The sequence below is a fragment of the Schistocerca serialis genome, chromosome 10 (assembly GCF_023864345.2).
Source record: "Schistocerca serialis cubense isolate TAMUIC-IGC-003099 chromosome 10, iqSchSeri2.2, whole genome shotgun sequence".
NCBI classification, from domain to species: Eukaryota; Metazoa; Arthropoda; class Insecta; order Orthoptera; family Acrididae; genus Schistocerca; species Schistocerca serialis.
The window spans coordinates 189,835,952-189,858,343 of NC_064647.1; the positions used below are offsets into that span (position 1 = coordinate 189,835,952).

A 22,392-nucleotide genomic window follows, 5' to 3' on the forward strand; every position below is an offset into this window, starting at 1 on the left:
AATCCTGTTGGATGAACATCCACAACTGAGCATTATACTAGAGGTTGAAAATACCGCTTCAGTTGTAAATTTCTTTTATTATCACAACTGGTTTCGGGCTCTCATAAGCCCATCCTCAGGTGTCGAAACTGTGCTGTGGCTACCGAGTGCTGCGGTGGACGTGTACAAGACACGGTTTGCTACCTATGAGTGCAGGACAGGGAGTCACTGTTCTGCACTCATAGGTAGCAAACGGCGCCTAGTACACGTCCACCGTGACGCTCAGGGCGCACAGCACAGTTGCGACACCTGAGGATGGGCTTATGAGGTCTGAAACCGGTTGTGATGATAAAAGAAATTTACAACTGAAGCGGTATTTTCAACCTCTACCATATTTTGTGCTATGAACACTGTTGTGGCAGTGTGACATCACAGCAGCGTTTATAGTTTTTGCCACCTGTACAACATTGTTACATGATAAGGCAGAAGGTGCAAACAGACAGTAAAATTGGGCAGAAATTACAGTTGAACCTGGTCTCAGTGTTGTCTACTATAAGTCTAAATTATTAGATGCAGAGACCGTCTGGAAAATTGAAAGGAAATTCCAATATTTTTAGATGAATGTAACAAGTGAGTTACAGACAAACACACAATAAACATATCCCAAATACTGTAGAAATAGTTGTAAAGACAACTACAGAAAGAAAAACCGATAGAGAAACTGTGAATTGCAGCATCGTCTGTCAATAATTTGAAATATCTTGCATTTAGAACAGACAGTCACTGTGGAGAAGAGAGCTTGCATCTGACTGGAGGAGAAGAGAGAGAGAAGAGGGGGGGGGGGGGGGGGGGGGACCCTTGAGCAACATGTGGGACACAAGAAAAAGATAAAGTTTGGTGACAAGAATCAATACGGTAGCTGCAAGAGAGTGTGGAACCAATTTTAAATATGATATTCCAGAGAAGAGTGAGATTTTTTGGACCCTTCATGGTACTGGATATAAAATGTTGGCCAAGAAACATGCAGCAAAACTAGAATAACAGGGAATAACTGAATTAAAGAAGATATGGAGATAGGAAAGCAATTGGGTTCAGGGAAAATACATACACAGGAGTGTAAGTCCAGCTACGGGAAAATAGTGAAAATCTGCTGCACAGTCTGGATTGATGTATGGCACAACCACCCCAAAGATTAGTTTCTGAATTTTTTTTTTAAATAAAAGAGAAGATATATTGTGAAAATGCTGACAATCACATAAAATACATAGAGTGAATAAAAATGTAGCATATCAACTTGGTGAGAGAAGTACGTCATTTACAATACAAGCATGATACTCAGTTGCTTATACCATAGTCAAGCATTGCGCTCACATTCAGGTGTTTTGCTGTCTGTGGAATAGGATTGTTGATATTTTAAAAAAATCAGGAATCCGAGATATCTGTATTTACAAAAATGTTTTTATTGACCCTCAATAGATCGGAAAAAAAGTACTGATATATCGATGAAAAAAATATCTATGTACTGACCTATAAAAATATTGGCTGTACATTGTAAATAAACAGCCTGTTTCAGAGCTGTATGTTTAAGTATTTTTCCCGAGGCATGCAGCTTTACTGTATGATTACATGATGATGGCGTCCTCTTGGGTAAAATATTCCGGAGGTAAAATAGTCCCCCATTCGGATCTCCGGGCAGGGACTACTCAAGAGGATGTCGTTATCAGGAGAAAGAAAACTGGTGTTCTACGGATCGGAGCGTGGAATGTCAGATCCCTTAATCGGGCAGGTAGGTTAGAAAATTTAAAAAGGGAAATGGATAGGTTGAAGTTAGATATAGTGGGAATTAGTGAAGTTCGGTGGCAGGAGGAACAAGACTTCTGGTCAGGTGACTACAGGGTTATAAACACAAAATCAAATAGGGGTAATGCAGGAGTAGGTTTAATAATGAATAGGAAAATAGGAATGCGGGTAAGCTACTACAAACAGCATAGTGAACGCATTATTGTGGCCAAGATAGATACGAAGCCCACACCTACTACAGTAGTACAAGTTTATATGCCAACTAGCTCTGCAGATGACGAAGAAATTGAAGAAGTGTATGATGAAATAAAAGAAATTATTCAGATTGTGAAGGGAGACGAAAATTTAATAGTCATGGGTGACTGGAATTCGAGTGTAGGAAAAGGGAGAGAAGGAAACATAGTAGGTGAATATGGATTGGGGGACAGAAATGAAAGAGGAAGCCGCCTGGTAGAATTTTGCACAGAGCACAACATAATCATAACTAACACTTGGTTTAAGAATCATGAAAGAAGGTTGTATACATGGAAGAACCCTGGAGATACTAAAAGGTATCAGATAGATTATATAGTGGTAAGACAGAGATTTAGGAACCAGGTTTTAAATTGTAAGACATTTCCAGGGGCAGATGTGGACTCTGACCACAATCTATTGGTTATGACCTGTAGATTAAAACTGAAGAAACTGCAAAAAGGTGGGAATTTAAGGAGATGGGACCTGGATAAACTAAAAGAACCAGAGGTTGTACAGAGATTCAGGGAGAGCATAAGGGAGCAATTGACAGGAATGGGGGAAATAAATACAGTAGAAGAAGAATGGGTAGCTTTGAGGGATGAAGTAGTGAAGGCAGCAGAGGATCAAGTAGGTAAAAAGACGAGGGCTAGTAGAAATCCTTGGGTAACAGAAGAAATATTAAATTTAATTGATGAAAGGAGAAAATATAAAAATGCAGTAAGTGAAACAGGCAAAAAGGAATACAACGTCTCAAAAATGATATCGACAGGAAGTGCAAAATGGCTAAGCAGGGATGGCTAGAGGACAAATGTAAGGATGTAGAGGCCTATCTCACTAGGGGTAAGATAGATACCGCCTACAGGAAAATTAAAGAGACCTTTGGAGATAAGAGAACGACTTGTATGAATATCAAGAGCTCAGATGGAAACCCAGTTCTAAGCAAAGAAGGGAAAGCAGAAAGGTGGAAGGAGTATATAGAGGGTCTATACAAGGGCGATGTACTTGAGGACAATATTATGGAAATGGAAGAGGATGTAGATGAAGATGAAATGGGAGATACGATACTGCGTGAAGAGTTTGACAGAGCACTGAAAGACCTGAGTCGAAACAAGGCCCCCGGAGTAGACAATATTCCATTGGAACTACTGACGGCCGTGGGAGAGCCAGTCCTGACAAAACTCTACCATCTGGTGAGCAAGATGTATGAAACAGGCGAAATACCCTCAGACTTCAAGAAGAATATAATAATTCCAATCCCAAAGAAAGCAGGTGTTGACAGATGTGAAAATTACCGAACTATCAGCTTAATAAGTCACAGCTGCAAAATACTAACACGAATTCTTTACAGACGAATGGAAAAACTAGTAGAAGCCAACCTCGGGGAAGATCAGTTTGGATTCCGTAGAAACACTGGAACACGTGAGGCAATACTGACCTTACGACTTATCTTAGAAGAAAGATTAAGGAAAGGCAAACCTACGTTTCTAGCATTTGTAGACTTAGAGAAAGCTTTTGACAATGTTGACTGGAATACTCTGTTTCAAATTCTAAAGGTGGCAGGGGTAAAATACAGGGAGCGAAAGGCTATTTCCAATTTGTACAGAAACCAGATGGCAGTTATAAGAGTCGAGGGACATGAAAGGGAAGCAGTGGTTGGGAAGGGAGTAAGACAGGGTTGTAGCCTGTCCCCGATGTTGTTCAATCTGTATATTGAGGAAGCAGTAAAGGAAACAAAAGAAAAATTCGGAGTAGGTATTAAAATTCATGGAGAAGAAATAAAAACTTTGAGGTTCGCCGATGACATTGTAATTCTGTCAGAGACAGCAAAGGACTTGGAAGAGCAGTTGAATGGAATGGACAGTGTCTTGAAAGGAGGATATAAGATGAACATCAACAAAAGCAAAACAAGGATAATGGAATGCAGTCTAATTAAGTCGGGTGATGCTGAGGGAATTAGATTAGGAAATGAGGCACTTAAAGTAGTAAAGGAGTTTTGCTATTTGGGGAGCAAAATAACTGATGATGGTCGAAGTAGAGAGGATATAAAATGTAGGCTGGCAATGGCAAGGAAAGCGTTTCTGAAGAAGAGAAATTTGTTAACATCCAGTATTGATTTAAGTGTCAGGAAGTCATTTCGGAAAGTATTCGTATGGAGTGTAGCCATGTATGGAAGTGAAACATGGACGATAAATAGTTTGGACAAGAAGAGAATAGAAGCTTTCGAAATGTGGTGCTACAGAAGAATGCTGAAGATTAGATGGGTAGATCACATAACTAATGAGGAAGTATTGAATAGGATTGGGGAGAAGAGAAGTTTGTGGCGCAACTTGACCAGAAGAAGGGATCGGTTGGTAGGACATGTTCTGAGGCATCAAGGGATCACCAATTTAGTACTGGAGGGCAGCGTGGAGGGTAAAAATCGTAGGGGGAGACCAAGAGATGAATACACTAAGCAGATTCAGAAGGATGTAGGTTGCAGTAGGTACTGGGAGATGAAAAAGCTTGCACAGGATAGAGTAGCATGGAGAGCTGCATCAAACCAGTCTCAGGACTGAAGACCACAACAACAACAACATGTTTAAGTATTGATTTATTGTTAGATATTCTATACATCAACAAGCTAGCAGCCTGCTTATCTCCCTTAGAGCAAGAATTGAAAGGAAAACCATGCATGTTCACGAATGGCAAAACCACTTTGCCAACAATGGTAACAGTACATAAGTGGCACAGTAAAAGGCAGCCAATGGGTCTGCCATTCAGTTTCATCACATATCAGATTTGTGCGGAACACCTCATGTTGACTTACCTGTTTACTCATTGCAGCAAATGTCAGTGACCTAGTAGTTGTAGTGTCAAAGCTGCATGGTGAAGTTAAATGTTGCAGTTCCTGTTGTTAGCGCTGAGTGCCGATTATATCAGCATTACCCCTCACACATCTCAGTCCATCTCAGAGACTAGTCTTGTCATTTAGATTTTTGTTCATAATTTTCAATAACTGTCAATAAAATTCTTCTGGGCTGTTGAACACATTGTCAGTATATAAAATTATCCAATGTTTTGGACACTATAGCTAGTGGCCTTCCTCAGGACTTGTGCTGAGCTGACTCCTGTTTTATTTTAACAACACTGACTCCTGTTTTATTTTAACAACACTGAATCCTGTTTTATTTTAACAGCTCCTGAACTGTTTTATTGACAGTGATAACGGCTGCAGATGTCTACATTAACATTTTCAGCAGCTGCTTTTGAAGAATGTCGATGTGGAGAAATAGCACAGCATTTGTGTCAAAAATTGTTTTTTTTAATGCTACTGGTATGCTATTTCTTCACATCGGAAGTCTTGTTATTCCATTCACAATTTCATGGTGATGATGATGATGATGATGATGAACATGACGATAATGACATGATGTGGATGCATGACACCAAGGTCTTTAGTATCCATCAGTGTCCAAGCTATATCCGACTATTATTTGTAAAGTTCTGGAGAAGCAGCACAAAGAAAGAACAAACACTTGAGGTTGCCATTTGGAAGATAAAAAATCTCACAGCTTTGAGGATGGCACTTTCCTTGCATTGTCAAATCAACTCTAATAGAAAATGACCCTGTAACAAGTAGTGTTATTTGCATAAAGAAAAGCAAGCAGAAACTGGCATTGTTGTAAACAGTGCATTATGGATATACGTTTTGTTTCTCTTTTTAATCTGAATCATACATAAAAGAATCTACGAAATACAACTTTTCCCATCATTGTGAAGTTTTGTTAGTGTCTGTAAACAAAGGAACAGACACAGCAGTGATAATAACATAGCGTGGCAAGTTCGCTGCGCAGTTGGCAGAGGTGGCCAAGACTTGGGTGAGGCAAGTAGTCAAATCACAACAGAGCAGGCTCACTGCCAGTACTGTAGCATTAGAGCGATTGACCTGTATGTAGAAGTTTTAAAATGATATATTAAAACTTTTCATAACTAAAAAAACCTGCTAAGTCTTAATGTGTAATACTTCATAGTAAACATAACAGTGGCATGAAAAGACCAGAATATTAATTAAACTGTAGAGTGTACCTAACAGTTAGCCCTTGCCAGAATAAATGGTCTTAAATAATACACAGTGTGGCCTTAATGGGTGGTTAAAACTGCTGCAGTGACTAGCGAACCAGTGTGTAGGTGCTCCCATTGACATCACTTGTGACATTCAGAGCTGTCTCTTCTGTAATTCATTTGTGCCTCAGGTGGAAATGGAGGATACTGCAGCTGATGTGGAAAAGGACGACTCAAAAGCTGTAACTGAATCACAAGACAGTATAGCTGACAAGGAACCAGAGGGAGATGAAACTGAGAAGGATGGTGATGAGGTAAGGCGAGCCGGCTTCACTACATTTTAGATTAGTAGCACATGCTTTCCAAAGAAGAGATTGTGCCATGGCGCAGGAGGTGGGCTGCCACAGCAGTGGCAGCAATGAGTGTGGAGCTCTTCCAATCAGAGCTTTATGTACCTCGTACTGTTTCTATGTGAGTGTGCTGCTGCACTGAAATTTGAGGTAAGACCTCTGCAGGGAATTCAGTGAGAAGACTTGCATTATGTATTTCCACATTGTTCATTTGTTCATTACAGTTGGCAATAACAAATGGATTTAGAAGAAAATTGGTTCAGGTAATTGAAATGTGGAATTTCTCAGACTATTTTGTTGGCGCTCCACACAAAATAATCATTTAGGTTTGTTCAAGACTCTCTCTCTCTCTCTCTCTCTCTCTCTCTCTTGTGTGTGTGTGTGTGTGTGTGTGTGTGTGTGTGTGTGTGTGTGTGTGTGTGCGCGTGTGCGTGTGCGTGCGGGCGTGCGTGGGTGTGGGTGTGCGTGTGTGCGTGCGCTCTTGTGCGTGTTTACTATTTTTTTGTCATTTGAGTGAAGTACGTTAAATTTCGTAATTCCCTTGTTTGCTACAGTACTATTGGCTAAGTTTTTGCTACAGTACTGTTGGCTAAGATTACAGCCAACTGCTCTTGCTTTCAGTGTTTGTATAATTGTACTCAAGTAATTGTCAGATATATGGATAGCAAATTTGTATATCACAATTTTAATGTTAGCTATTTTCCTTTGTGTACCAATTCATTCACTGAGCCTGTTATCCATAAGGTAGGCTATTCAGGTCTTTCTTTCTTTTAAGAAAAAGAGGAAGAGGTTAGAGATAATGTGACTTCTTGAGTGTTTATTGCAGAATCCTTATTGATTTCCTCTGGAGAACATTTGATCTTGTTTGTTACAGTGAGAAATCTTTCTTACGGTCCAGTCTGTATTGTTCAAAACATAAATTTATTGTACATTAGACACAAAAACAGCATTCGGCAAGATGTTTGAGCACTGTTATCATTTGCACAGAATTTTTGTATATAATTGAGGAGAGTAAAATATTTTAGTAGTAAATTTTAATTGAAAAATAAAATAATTCACATCTTAAGTATTCCATTAACATGTTGTTTAAAAGAGTGTGTTTTTATGTACTCCAGTTTTCTAACGTTTGAAGTTCTCAGAATCGTTAATTGATTGGATAATGTTTGTCTGTCTCTCGTACCGGAAAGGGAACATGAATAATGCATGATAAAACTCATTAATAAGTGATGCGTGATATGCATTATTTTTTTATTTCTTTCCCGCGTCATTTTTCTTTTCCATCAGATGACAACCAATTTTACATTAGTTCTATTGTAACACTTTGTAACTCAGTTAGGCTGGGTGCACAAAGGATTTTGAGCAGATGTAGTAATTACTATATTTTCTTTGACATTGAAGTGATATCTGTGTCAGAAACAGAATTTGAAAGGACAATACTCTTGGCTGTACTGTGCACAGTTTTTGCCAGATGTGTGCATTTAACACAAATTTTAAAATCTCTGTCATGGATTTTTTTGTATCACAAAGTATAATGAATTATTTTAATTTTGTCTCATGTACATACACTTTTTAAAAATTTGAAAAAGCTATAAACGTGTCACACCACACTCCTGCAGCCTGAGGTTTATTTCTTAAGAACTAAGATCCAAAATTAGAAAACAGAAATATGAGCATTAGTAGACATAGTGGAAGTGAAAATCAGTCACAGCCACCAGCCCACAAGTGGAGGGGATCTAGAATGATTAATGTGTAAGAGGTATTGAAAGGAGAATGCTTTCGAGAAGACTGTAGAATTACGAGGATACGGAAGGACACAGCTGGCCAGTACTTATCTTCATGACGCAAAATTCTGAATACTAGTGATACACATATTCCAGTTTTATAAAACCCAGAACCATGTGTCCCTTCCTCAGGGAGAAAAGAAGGATAGATTGTGGGCTGTTGGAGAGCAGGAACAGGTCATGCAATGGTTATGAGGGTGAGGAACTTCAAATGCGTGTCTACTTTACTTGGCATTTTGCTTCAGCTGGGTAAGCACTGATTGGCAATTCTGTGTCCTTGTTATGGGTTTTAGCGTACTACAGTGAATAACTCTTCTGGCTCTGGAGAGAGAGTGGGGGGGGGGGGGAGATTGTACACACTTTTGAACTCAGTATTCACATTGTATAATGTGTAGTGTGTTTGTCTTCACTCATTCTTATGTTCATTTGTTATTTTACCTATTCATTGCCATCTTTCTGATTTCTAGCATCATACTTCTTACTCCCACTTGTTAATTTCTGAGGAGCTCTTTCATTAATTATTGCTATACTTGTGTTATTTGCTTCCTATTTAGATTACGTAGTAGCATTCTACAGTTTCATTGAGCTGCAACAAAATTGTGCTTCTGTTCACTCACTGGCATTGTAGTGTCAAAACAGAAGTCTAGCAACCAACATTGAATACACACCTTGCTGTGGAATTTGTTTCTTTTTCATTGCTACATCAGTAATAATCGCAATGTAAAACTATTATGTTACTTTCCTTTTTGTTTGATTTCAGTTTGTAACATAGCCAACTTTTCAAAGAAAGCTCATTACAGGTATTTGATTCACGAAACTGTTATAGATCTTACTGTGCCACTATAACTATTCCAGAACTACAAAATTTGCAGTTATGCTGAATGTGACTACGGTGACACAATTGAGTAATTTAGTTTATTGATTCGAGCTGACGGTTGCTCTCTAATTCAATATCTTGGAGTGACTGCACAGTTTTAAGGGTGGTGCCAGACCACATAATGTGACTCATTTTTCTAGAGGACTGACACTTTAGTTGATTATTCTGACAGATCAGGTTTGTGGCATATAGCCCTGTAGCTGAAAGCAGGAAGAGCAACATTTATTGCCTCACTTGAGACTCCAAGTAGAGGGTGACAAAAGTATTTTGCACAGTTGAGGACAAAGTGAGGAATAGAATTGCTCTCGTGTAGCACTGATCTTTTTTTCAGTGGCGGGCAAGCAAACTGCACGGGAACAGATTGTCGATGTTATGGAAACCAATTTATTGTCTTTTTCTCTCCATGTATATTGTGTTCATTTGCACAGAGATAAAGTTTGGGCCGCTTGCAGGAACCGGTCGACTGCACGTGAAGTTGGTACTGTTTTGTGTTTGGTGAGGTCACTCTATATATAATCTGCCATATGTATTTGTGATGTGCCACAGCAATCTTCTTCATTAGCATTGATTACCTGTATGATTCTCCATCTGGGTGATGTGCCTCCAAACTTGGGGTGCGCAAATAGTGCAACATTACATCAATTTATTTACAGTTGCGGCTGGAAGATCTGCAGGTTCTGTACTTGTTTTGTGACACCTAAATGAGGATTACTTCCCAATTTATGACATTGGGAAAAGAATTTTGCAGCACAGACAGAGAATTCGTGGGTCAAGTGGTGGATTTTGCACTTTTCATCAAATAAGCTTACTTTCTGTTCTGTCAAATCTCATTTTGCTTTGTAAATTAGCAGCCCTCAGTCATTTATTTTCAGTTTATTTTTAAGCTAAGCAGTCTGTGTATGGATCACTGCTGGCATTCAGGTTATATTTGGTACATCTGAACAAATTACAGTAGGGCATTAATGTATCCGCTCATCAAACACTATATGTGCACGGATTGTGGAGTAACTTATATGGATTCTACATGAAATAATAGATCTCCTCGCGTATTTGAGGCCAGGAAACTAGTTGCTACATACACCTGTAGTACTGTAGCACCTGTAATATCGAGTCAGATTATTATCTCATGGATGTGTTGAGATTTTATGAGTGACAATACAGTCTACAGTGCAGCATTTATAAAATGACAATTGCAAATATTGCGTAAATTAAATGGTCTGTTTGTGTTACTAATAATGAAACACACACATGGATATCTTGATGTGATGAAATTGCATTGAATTTTTATCCTCATATTTTACAAACTTTAATTTTCTCTTATATATGTTTTGTTGTGTATTGTTATCTTCTTTTTGACATAGTCATCACTGTTTGTGATTATTATTTCAAAGTAAAGGGAAAATTCTGTTTATGAAATGAGTAAAGGTTGATTCAGTAATCGGACTACTAATACTGTTTCTAGACTATCATTATTTTTGGATAGACGTAATCTGTAGCTATTTGTGTGCATCTCAGTTGACTTTTAAATAAATGTTACATGCTGTAGTGGTTGTCTACAGATTGACAACTATATTATAAATGTACTACTTATTTTGTCTTGATGCGAAATAGCACATATATTTAGTACAACATTGCCTTCTTGCTTTTTCGTTGCTGACATTTCATTATGCAACAAAGCAGTTTTGCTGAATTGGGGAAAACACATATTTGATGCGTGCTCTGTATAGAGATTTGCTAATTTTAGTGTAGCAGTCAGTGTATTCACTTCAGGTAGAGCAACACTGAAATATAGAAAAAATATTGTTGAATACAATTTTATTATGATTGGCTTGCATATTACAATATTTATTATGACATTCTTAGCAAAAGTTCAGTTGTAGTTACCTAATCAGTCAATATTTGCATGCACAACACTTGTGTGTTCTGATACACGGCATTATTACTAAAAACTCAATTTCACTTGAATAATTATGCATCTCATTTGAACCAAAGTTTAAGATACACATACATCACAACTTTTACAAACACGTGGGAATGTGTTACCTATTATCTTGAACTTATGTGCCCTTACTTACAGTCACACTGGGAGTTGGACAAGAAATAGTTATTTACTACACTGTAACAGTTTTTTCTGCCCAATATTAGTATTGCACTTTTGTTGCACATAATGGCTCGTTCATATAATCCACAAATAAATTCAGTAAAAGACTTCATTGCGTGCATTAAGAATAAATATTACAAGTGCATTCCTGTTATTTCAGGAAACATTTTATTTGAACACACCATGCAATTTGTTTGCAGGAAGAGTTAATTAATGTCACTGTGACACCCCATAACTTTTTTAATGTTGGTTTTGTAACTACCATTTCAGAATAATGTTGTTCTTGACTGCTGCTTGGTCAAGCATAGTTGGAAATACACGAAATTTTTCTGTGTTTTTCGATTGATAGTAGTACTACTATTGTTTGCCTTACTGCATTATATGCAGCCTGCAACCAGTGCAGATGTAATTACTCAAGTCAATGGCTAAAGGAAGGGTATTATTCAGAGCTTATAAATGTACTGTAAAAAGATAACTGTGATACAAAAATGAGAATGCTTTTACTAAACACAAGATTTTGCAGAAATATTTTCTGCCTTTCAGAAATAGTGCCTCTAATGGTTGGTAAGTTCTTAGTTGTAGAAACAGTTTCACTTACTTTTCTTTTGAAAGAAAATTCATCTGTGACTTGTGTCAGGTCTGCCTTAATAGTGATCATCTTACTGTTGTTGAGCCTAAAGAGTTGTTGCTTCAGGAGTTGGAGAACAGCACTACGTACACGAGCAAGTGGGAGCGCATGGAGCCTTCTGGTGATAAACTGAGTAAGTATATTTCCTAAAGACATATCTCACTCACCTCAAACTGTGAATGTGTCTGTTTCCAGGGCTGCAGTCTGACGAGCTACTGGCCTGATTGTGTCAGTGATGTGCAGGCTTATTGCAAATAATTGACAAGAGTTGTGTTCTCTGTCACAGATGTTCCATTTTTGTTCATGTGCAGTGATTTGCATTTCAGGAGTGTGCAGTGTAATGTGTTGAGCTCTGTGTGGGGAACTTAATTCTGCTGGTGAAGTGCTTACATCAGAGAGAGCTCACTGTTGACTAAACCTCTTAAATGTGGGGAGATAAATGCAACTGATAAGTGAATGTGTTATTGTTTAGAGCTGGTCAGCAATAAGCCTGGGAAAAGTTTAGTCCACATTTGTTCTTATGAATTCTGTGTTGTCATTCCTCATATTTTTGTCTGGAAGTGAAAATTCTGAAGTTCATTTGACACTCCACATCCTTAATTTTTGTTGTTCTACAAAGAACAAAATTTGGATGTCAGACAATATCAATCCATCCAGTGCTTTCCATTCCTTGATTTAGAAAGACATTTTATGGATACACAACCCGTCTGCTGCTTCAGTTGGTTTTATCTGTGCAACTGTTGGATTCATGTGCATCTGTTGTAATCTGCTTAGCTTGGGCTTTTCCATAAAGCTTACTGTTTTGTCATCGGGTGGTATTAAGAAAATAATTGCCATATCTGTGTCAGTGGTGATACTTCCTGTCATTTAAAAACTGTGTATTAGACTGAGACCCAGAGCAAAACACTGTGAGGTGAATATTGAACTGTGCCCAGGTACTGAGTATTAGGAACACTACCAGGAAAAGGCAAGGTTCAAATTCGAGTGTCGATCAACTGGATGATTTTAATCACCTCAGACACATCATTACAGGTCAGAATGAAAAGTTCAGTGTATCCTATTCAAAGAATAACTCTTTAAGTTTTTCTTAGCATGTGGCCAGTTCATGTTATGTACTTGAGTGCCACACACATTGTCACTGCCTAAGAACTCAACATAGGGAAAGTTTGAATAGTTTAAGATCCACGCCTGTGTCCATAACATGACATTGGGTTGGAGGGTGGGGCTGGACATCAGGTTAGTCGCTTGCAATCGAGCATGGAAGGTAGTGTGTATCTTTCAGTGGAAGTTCACTTTTCCAGGTTTTGTAACTGAAGATACTTTCATTTCCACATTTACTTTGCCACTTTCTTGCAGTTCACAATGTGTATTAGAATATATTGCCAAAGAATTGACAGGCCTTTTCATTATGAAGAAGGTAATTTGAATCCAAGTTGACAGTATCATTACAGAACACCTTTAAGATGAACAGGATCCTTTTAATAATGTTAAACAGGAAAAGTTTTCTTCATGTTGTGCAAAATATTGTTTATTGGGTCACAAACTGGCTTTCTACTTCTTAGGCCACTGTCAACTGGTCACAGAATGTCACAGCGACAGATAAAATGACCTTTTAAATATACAAGAAATTAAATTTGCGCCCACTTTCATTCATAAAATTAATGCAAGATATTCTGTAATTTATGTACTGGCCAGAGTCTGTCATGCAGCTCGGTTAAGGATAAATAAGCAGAATCGTTTGGCGGTACAGCTACCGTCTTGCTAGCTTTTGTACTCTCAAGAGAACTGCCAAGTGCTCTCACATCTGGCCATCTAGCTCGACTAATACCTCTCCTCAGACAGTTCCAACACGTTACATTATAGTTTGAAACGTATAAAAATCGTACTCCCACAGAACAAAATAACAGAAATATAATAAAAAACCCTCACTTCAGTCACTTAATGTCACAAGTTATCAGTTTCCCATTGGGCATCATGTGACAGACTTCAGAGCCCACAGGAAATCTGTGCTATGCAGCATATGGTAGTTTCCAGGGTTCAGATGCAGATTTAAATGAGTTACTGCAAACATCAGGCTGTATGTGAGAGCTCCTCTCTGTATATATATTTTACAGAATAGCCTAATATGAATTCTTTATTACTATTACTGTACACTGTTAAGCCCGGTCCACATGCAACGATCTGTCTGCGCAGACATCGGCGCAGATGTCTGTACATGCAAAAGATCGCTGCAAATGTGGTGTGTTCACACGACACAAACCCCAATCTACTACTCGCCCGCCATCTGTCGGTGTAGAAATGAAATATCAGTGGCAAGCGACTACGCTCCCCGTAAACGTCAAAATTTAATTCAGTTATTTTGAAATATAGAAATGGAGGAAGTTCTGTTGTGGTCTGTGGTCGCAACTTGTGTTGCAAAAAACATTCAGACCAGCCGCAGGAAACAGAGAAAATGGTCAAAATGGTGTAGACAGCGGCTGCTAAAGAGAAAGCAGTTTTCTCACGTAAATTTACTGCGAGAGTTGCAGGGCGAACCAGTTTTGTTTTACATTACCTCGAGTTCCATTTCCTCGCAAATTGACACTCCAATTTCATCCTCAGTTGTACTCCTGCTTGGTCTTGGCCTTTCTTGATCACTAAGAAAGCCAAGCAGATCAAAATACCATAACGTTGGCTGGTGTACTTGATCTACTCCTACACCAGACCACCCAGATTTCGGAACTTTGGATAACTCTTTTCGGTAAGCAATTCGCTAACAGATTTAATTTACTTGACTTGCCTTCATGAACTCATCCTTCAGGAAAGCGTAAATAGCTTCACATCTGTTGGGTATTATTTCACTCAATGCTTGCTTCAATATTGCAGATGAAAATTCCAAATCCTTGTAGCTCCTTCCTGTTGCTAGGAGTCTTAATGTTACGGCCAGCCGTTCATGAGGAGAAATTGCCCTTCTCATATAAGTATTTTTTCTCATAATATGAGGCGTTACAAGCTTTAAGAGATAATTATAAGTTTCGACATCCATCCGCACATAATTTCGCCAGTTCGCAACGAAATTATTTTTTTATTACCATTTCTCTGCTTGCCGAGGCGTCAACTGCCCGCAATTTTTCAATTAAAGCATTGTATGCTGCTGTCTTTTTGTCTGTCACTATATTCTTTACTTTTAATCTTCCACAAACATGGGTGGTTTCTGTATATTTCAATGAGTTCACTTACAAACTCTCGAGAACACTTACGAGTATCAGCCATTTTAATGCCCTGTGCGCACAACTACAAACAATAGACTGAGCAAACAGCTGTTTCGCGCCAGATTTGCAGCAATCTCCTGTCCACACGCTCCAACTTGTCTGCGCAGATGTGATTTGAACCCACACATTTGAGAGGTTTCGCTCAAACCTCCAACTCCAACTTCCAGGTTTGCACACGCCTCAGGTTGGTGCAAATCTTCTGTCCACACGCAACGATCTGTGTGCGCACATGTGATTTGCGCAGACAGATCGTTGTGTGTGGACGGGCCTTTACATGGATTTCTGCAAACCAATCCACTGACAAAGGCGGAATGTGAATTTTAGCACTATCATGAGACGTAGAGACTGGCTGACTGTCCTAGGTATGGCAGTTCTATCATTTGACATTTATTCACAACCTCTTGTTTTATGATCTTTGTGAACATTTTTGCTTTTATCTTTCTGTTATGACTCTGCCATAATTAAACATCTGTAGCAGTTTCATTTATAAAGTGAAAGATTATCAGTTCCAGTAATTGTATTCTTCACATTTATAGTCATTGGATTAAATAATATGAACACCCTGATAGCAATAAACCATTTCCAGCACTCATAATTAAAGCACTCATAATTAAGACTCATAATTAAAGCACTGATGTTGTCTTTTAATTGCTCTACGTACTATAACAACTCTGAAAGTGATGTGACCCATCATTACACATGGGATCATTTTGGTGTGTGCAGGTCTACAGTTGTCTGGGACACAACAGACTTCTGACTAATTGTCAATGTAGGCTTTTGCAATGGTGACAATGGCAAAAAAATCTGCTGACTATATTTAGTGAAACTATTTTACACTTTGAGATCTATTTCATGGGAATTATTTACCTGCTAAAGATAATAATAGTAGGACAACTGAATTTAGTAATGCAGAGACTAGAGATCATTGGAGGTGATTAAGGGTTGCTGCCCTAAAAGTGAATGCTGAGCTAAATAACCATCTAAAGAGTTAAGTGAGATAGGAACAGCATTAAATATAGAGCTATTACTACCAGACCTCTTTTCTACCTGGCAAATGCAGAGAACCTGCGGTGCTGAGGAAACACTGACCAGTGGAAAAATGTAATGTAGTCCTGGAAGTTCCTTACAATAGAACAGTAAACGTAACATCCCCACCATCTTCCTTGAACTGTGAAACATAGTGGAAGTCGTATAATGACTTTGGAGGTCATGTTGTGGTTCCAGTGCTTCATCTTACAGTCACAGTGGGAGGAGACATGAAGCTCAATGGATATGTTTTTGAAGACCTGGTGAATTTATTGGTGATAGTGCCCCATTTGCACAGCTGGAAATGTCTGAGAGTGGCTAAGTATGTGTGGGAATGTAATGGCACACCTTCCCGTGCACAGCTGGAAATGTCTGAGAGTGGCTAAGTATGTGTGGGAATGTAATGGCACACCTTCCCGTACTTGAAACTCACTAGATGTTGATATTGTCAATCAATTGCAGCCCATATTTTAAAACCAGCCTGAATGTCTGTTGCTTACCTCCACTATTTCTCGAGGTACTACAATAGTTTCTATGCACAAAATTAAATAAAAATCCCAGTTATTGGTATTCAGAATTTATATTCATCGATTCATGGAAGATTTCAGGCAGTTCTGGTTTCAGAGGTGGCTCTAAACAATACTAAGGGGACATTTGTATTATTTTGTTCGTCTCCGGCAACTGCAGCTTTTTGTCGTAGGATTGGGGTGCTATGTAAACAGTAGTGAGGGAATTCTGCAGTGCATATGTCCAAGAAGTAATGATGCTGACTTCACTGAACAAAGTTAAAGGGAAAGCAAATCAAATTTCCAGCCACAGGAATTGGTAGGGTGTGGTCTGACATAGCCCAGTTGTGGCAGAATCTCACCAGAGTATAAATCGCTTTTGAAATGAAGAAGTGTGTGAGCACTGAGTTGCAGATTAAAATACAAAGAGAAGGAGGGGGTCATTAGTGATGTCGATACAGTTTTTGTTTCAAGGCAAAAAGTCTGAACTACAATGATAGAGGATGCTTGAACTGAGGGTGCTTTGTGGCAACATCCGTGTTTTAAGTAGCATAAAGCATTCACAAAAGAATGAGCTGGGCACTACTACCCCTCCAACCACTGTGAGATCTATTCTGATTGCCATAAAAATTAATCCAGTTATTGATTTGTTAATAAACTTGGCAAACAGAAGTAGTGGATTTTCTAATTTTGTGATAGTCATTAGGTACGGTCTTATTTTGTGTGTTTTGCCACTGTCGGCTCATCGTTTGACATTGTTCTGTTCCTCAAAGTTAAATTATGTAACTGTGCTTCATTGACACTCATGTAATTCTCAGATTCAATCTGAAGAGATACTTTGATACATTGTGATTTATTTCCAGCTTATGTGGACAGATATCTGAGATGACACTCATTCATTGCATGTTTGCTTTGTCTACCCCTTGCTTGTGGAAGTTGTGGAGCATTTGTGATGTTAACATTAGCACTAATTTTGTTATATCTTTCAAAAGGGTGGTTCTTTTTGTCGCACATCTTGAATTTGTGTTTATCACTGTGTCTGGTTACAGATCGGCTTGACGGGCTTGGGCGGATGCAGAGGGCGAGCCACTCCGACTCAAAGCCGCGCTCCCTGGAAGACTGGCTTCAGTTAAGTGACGAGTATGCACAGCGAGAAGCTACACCGGGAAAGAAGCGGGTATGTCAAATGGTTGCATCGACCAAATACTGTCCCACTTTCTGTGATGTTATCTGGATTTCTGCTAACTCCATAAAGCTTTGTATTTATTTTTACCACAGCAGCCTTTTATGGTAGTCGTGTCAGTTCACATTAATTTAATGCAGATTAATAACCCAAATTCTTTGAGATTGCATTTCAGTTCCAGACAAGTGCTGTAACACCCTTCCATTCATGTGTATATTAATGAATGTAGTGGTATTGTGTTTGAATTTCATTATTAACATTTTTGGAGGGCTTTTTTGAGTTTCTTGGGTGTTCTGTGTTTGATAAATAATTTTAACTTCAGAGAAAGATGTCAATAATCTCTAGATATGAATGAGAATTAGCTGTATATGAAGTTCAGTAAGTTTAAATATCTGGAGAAGTGACATGTATCATGTGATTGATGGCTGTTTTTTCGATGTACTTGTAACAAAGCCACTTATAAATAGTTTGAGAAGAAGGAAGGAAAAATAAGATTTCGCATCACACAGGCAATGAGGTCATTAAATGCAGAGCATGAGTCCAGGTTGTGGAAGGGTGGCAAACAAAACTGACCATGTTCTTTAGAGATGAAATGTCTCAGCATTTGCCTTGAACCCTCTAGAAAACCCCCAGGAAACCTAAATCTGGATGTCGGTTCAAGGATATGAATTGTTACCCTTCCAAATGTGAATGCAGTGTTTCCCAAATGTGAATGCAGTGCTTTAAATGAGTACTTAAATGTTGACGAAATTAGTACTATGTTGTGAGCAGCAATGAAGATGTAATCATCTGGACTCGATCCTTGCAACATTGTTATGGAGATGTATTAAATAAGTAGTCTATGTACAAGAGAGGTTTTAATACGATACTGGGAAGTTGAATATAAATAATGGAAGGAGTAAAGGCAATCACTCACTGAACCATTGAGGACTGGGAGGGAGAGGCAATAGAGGAATGGGGTGGGCATGCGACACCAGTGAGCAAACTCACCACAGACATGTGTGGCACACAATGTGGTTGAGGAGCAAGACTGGTTCACAGGGGAGGTTGATAGGCCAGTGCAGATCAGTGTGGGGCGGGGGCCTGTGTTCAGAGAAGCTGGAGTTTTGCCAGAGAAGTGTCTATATGCGGGTCGTGGAATGACCATTACAGTCTAGCACATCGTGCTCGGTGATGTGGTTTTCTGCTGACTACTTAACTTCACTGTTGGCACAGCCTTAGGTTTGTCACTTGAACCCAGTAGTCGAATCAGTCTCGAAGAGTATCGCCGTAAAAATTTATTGCAATGTAGGCCACTTCAGTTTTATAGCACAGTGACCGTACACCTTACAACGTACTGGAATGAAACTGACCAGAAACCTCCGACCTTTGGCTGAGAGCAGAGTTGACCACCCACTGTCAGCATGTGTTACTTTGCACCACATATTCAACTCAGTGGCTGTTTGACAAACCCGACTGGCACTCATGTCTCCATTTAACTCCCTCTCAAACACTGCATCAAGTCCCAGTCCAGTCCTTCACTAGAGCACCTGCTATACATCCTCCTGCCTACACTGGGCTGGGTACAGCACTTCCATGATCACATCCTGTCCACCGCCCCCCCCCCCCCCCCTCTCCCTCCGCTGCTGCCTCCTCCTCCAGCCATTTCTCCACCTCCTTTCTTCCCTCCCCCTCCCCCGCTCCACATCACTCATCCTGTCACCCCAGTCAAGCTGCAATGTTGCTACGATGTAGTTGACCAGAATAGTGTAGCTGTGTGTGGGTCTCACTTAGCTCCGAAGAAGGATATCGTCCACCAAAAGATTAACAACATTTTCAGTCGCTTGAGGACTTAACTGTATCATGAATTGTCACCTTTACTTCTGTCAACATTTGTATTCCACCCATGATTTTCCATTGTCAAAAGCCAGTATCAAGTAAGGAATCTGGGAATAGACTATAAACCCATATGTATCATTGTCGCAGTGCCTATGAAGATGAAATTAGCCTAATTCTATTGGCCACAGAGGCATTTAAGCAGTCATTCTTCTCACGATCTGTAAGCAAATGGAAAGGGAAGAAGTTGTAATGAGTAATACTCTTGGCTGCGCAGTTCATATAATTTTTTCTTTAGTAATTTATGTTTCAGTCTTTTTTTACCCCTCACTAATCTTTATCACTGTAACTGTGTCTAGCGTTGTGACCCCTTATGGCAGCCGTCATGTACTGGCTTGGTTTTGCTCTCCAATGGCACTAAAGGGTGATGATAGAGACTGTACAGTACACAGTGCTGTTGCTGTTGCACTGTGTTGCCAGTATCATACATAGGCTCTTACTTGCGGTTACCTTGGTGGTGTGTGTCTGTATTATTTCCAGACTTTGTACTTATATCACATTTGTTAAATATCGGGCCCTCTGCTGACAATTTAAAGCTGTATGCTCCCAGTTTGTGTCCTCTTTTCATGCCCATTTTATTTAGATTTACGCAAGCCACTTTAAGTGTGTTTTTCTTTCACTGTGCAACGGATCCAAAGATGATTTTTTTCTGGCAGAAGTCAGATGTTTGTTAGTATTCAGTGACTGCAAATAGACAGAAAAGTAGTAGTTTCGACTTATGAAGTTTGTAGTAAATGCAAATGTGGTGAATAGAGTGAGGTGGAGCCATTTTTAAGACACTGAACTCTTAAGCACAGCTCTGAATCTGTCTGCCTTCCAATTTTAGTTTTTCTACAGTTCTCCTATTAGCACCCTTGCTATAGGTGTAGCGTCTTTGCCTAGTAATCAAAGTGTCCTCGATCCCAGGTTTGTCCTCATCACCGGTTAAATTTTTAATAAGAATCATCAGCAATTGCGGCTGATGGCTTCTGGCATAAGAAGTCACTCTCATTTTGCTAATGGCCTTGTCAAAATGGTCACAGGAACAGACAGAGGTTCAGGGCAGACTCTTGCCCTTGGAGTTGGAAACTGCTCCTAAAATATGGAAGAATCACCAGTGATCAACATCATGAGGATGCAGAAGGTAGTGGAAACCACTGTATTAAAGGCACTTAATGTGTATGCACAGGACATGTGGCCTGTAACTGAAAAAGTGTCAAGATGATCTCTACATTGACAAAAGATTATGGACTAGTCCTCTATTTTGATCTGTGGGAGGGGACTGCCAAGGGGAGGTGACCAAGAGAAAAAGATTGAATAACCAATAAAAGAGAAACATTTTACGACCCAGAGTGTGGACTGTCAGTCATTTGAAAGTGGTAGGGAAGCTAAAAAATCTGAAAAGAGAAATGCTATGGCTTTATCTAGATACAGTGGGCATCAGTGAAGGGAAAGGGAAAGCAGGCAAGGATTTCTTGTCAGATGAGTGTAGGATAATATCAGCAGTCACAAAAGATGGTATAAGGTGGGGTTGTATTCATTGCGAATAGGAAAGTCGGATAGGATTGTTCTCATCTGAATCAACAGCGATCCAACACCAACAACGATGGTTCAGGTATATATGCCAATGTTGCAAACAGATGATGGAGAGAAAGTATTTGAATATATTGGACAGACAGTTCAGTATGTGAAGGGAAATGCAAATCCATTAGTCGTGGGGACTGGAATGTGGTTGTAGGGGAGGGAGTAGAAGAAATGGTTACAGGAGAGTATGGGCTTTGTAATACGAACAATAGAGGAGAAAGACTGATTGAGTTCTGAAATAAATATCAGTTAGTAATAATGAATACTGTGTTCAAGACTCACAAGAGGAGAAGGCATACTTGGAAGAGGTCCAGAATTATCGGAAGATTTCAGTTAGATTATGTCTTGGGCTGGCAGAGATTCTGAAATGAGATATCGGATTGTAAGGCATACCCAGGAGCAGAAATAGACTCAGATCAAAGTTTAGTAATGATTAAGAGTAGGCTGACTAGAGACTAGTCAGGAAGAATTAGTGTGCAAAGTAGTGTAATGTGGAAGTACTAAGGAATTAAGAGACACGTTCAAGTTCTCTGAGACTATAGATACTGCAATAATGAATAGCTCAGTAGGCAGCTCAGTTAAAAAAGAAAGGACATATATACAAAGGGCAATCACAGAAGTTGGAAAAAACTGAAGGTACAAGGAAGGCAACTGCGAAGAAGCCTTGGATAATAGATAAAATACTTCATCTGACTGATGAAAGAAGGAAGTACAAAAATGCTCAAGGAAATACAGAAATACAAGTCACTCAGGAATGAAATAAATGTGAAGTGCTGGGAAGCTAAGCAAAATGGCTGCATGAAAAATGTGGAGAAATCAAAAAGGAAATTTTAGAATCTTAAGCATGGTGGCAGTAGCAACTGTGCAAGTGTAATATATCGGTTAAAAACAGCCACCAGTTGCGGGAGGCAGTAGTCAGAAGCTCATGACCTAGCTTTCAACCCATACAAATAGGCCTTAATGAGAAGCCTTATTACTTAGAAATAAGTATATACAGATAAATGCAACATTCAGAAATTAGGATATTATAAGAACACATCATCAGCCCTAGTTATAAGAGCATCATCCTGTTTAAGTTTATGGTTTATACTGCATATTACTTTATTCTCAACTGGCAGTTGATTTACTCTGGTGACATTAACTTTTTCTTTTACTAACACATTACAATGTTCATGAGCAATCCTAATCTGTTGCAAT

The 22,392-nt window shown here is 39.1% G+C and overlaps 1 protein-coding gene across 10 annotated transcripts in view; it reads left to right on the forward strand.

Moving 5' to 3' along the window:
• Positions 1 to 22,392, forward strand: part of LOC126424541 (YLP motif-containing protein 1) — a 406,391-nt gene that overhangs the window by 278,075 nt on the left and 105,924 nt on the right. For 7 of the 10 annotated variants that reach the window (XR_007576188.1, XR_007576187.1, XM_050087281.1 and 4 more), the window contains 3 exons: positions 6,246 to 6,368; positions 11,858 to 11,924; positions 17,624 to 17,751. Coding sequence is in view for 7 of the 10 variants with exons in the window: in XM_050087281.1 (XP_049943238.1) it covers positions 6,246 to 6,368; positions 11,858 to 11,924; positions 17,624 to 17,751 (318 nt within the window). In the remaining 3 variants the exon portion in view is untranslated. The remainder of the gene's footprint in view (positions 1 to 6,245; positions 6,369 to 11,857; positions 11,925 to 17,623; positions 17,752 to 22,392) is intronic. The other 3 variants (XM_050087285.1, XM_050087284.1, XR_007576189.1) reach the window with 2 other exon arrangements.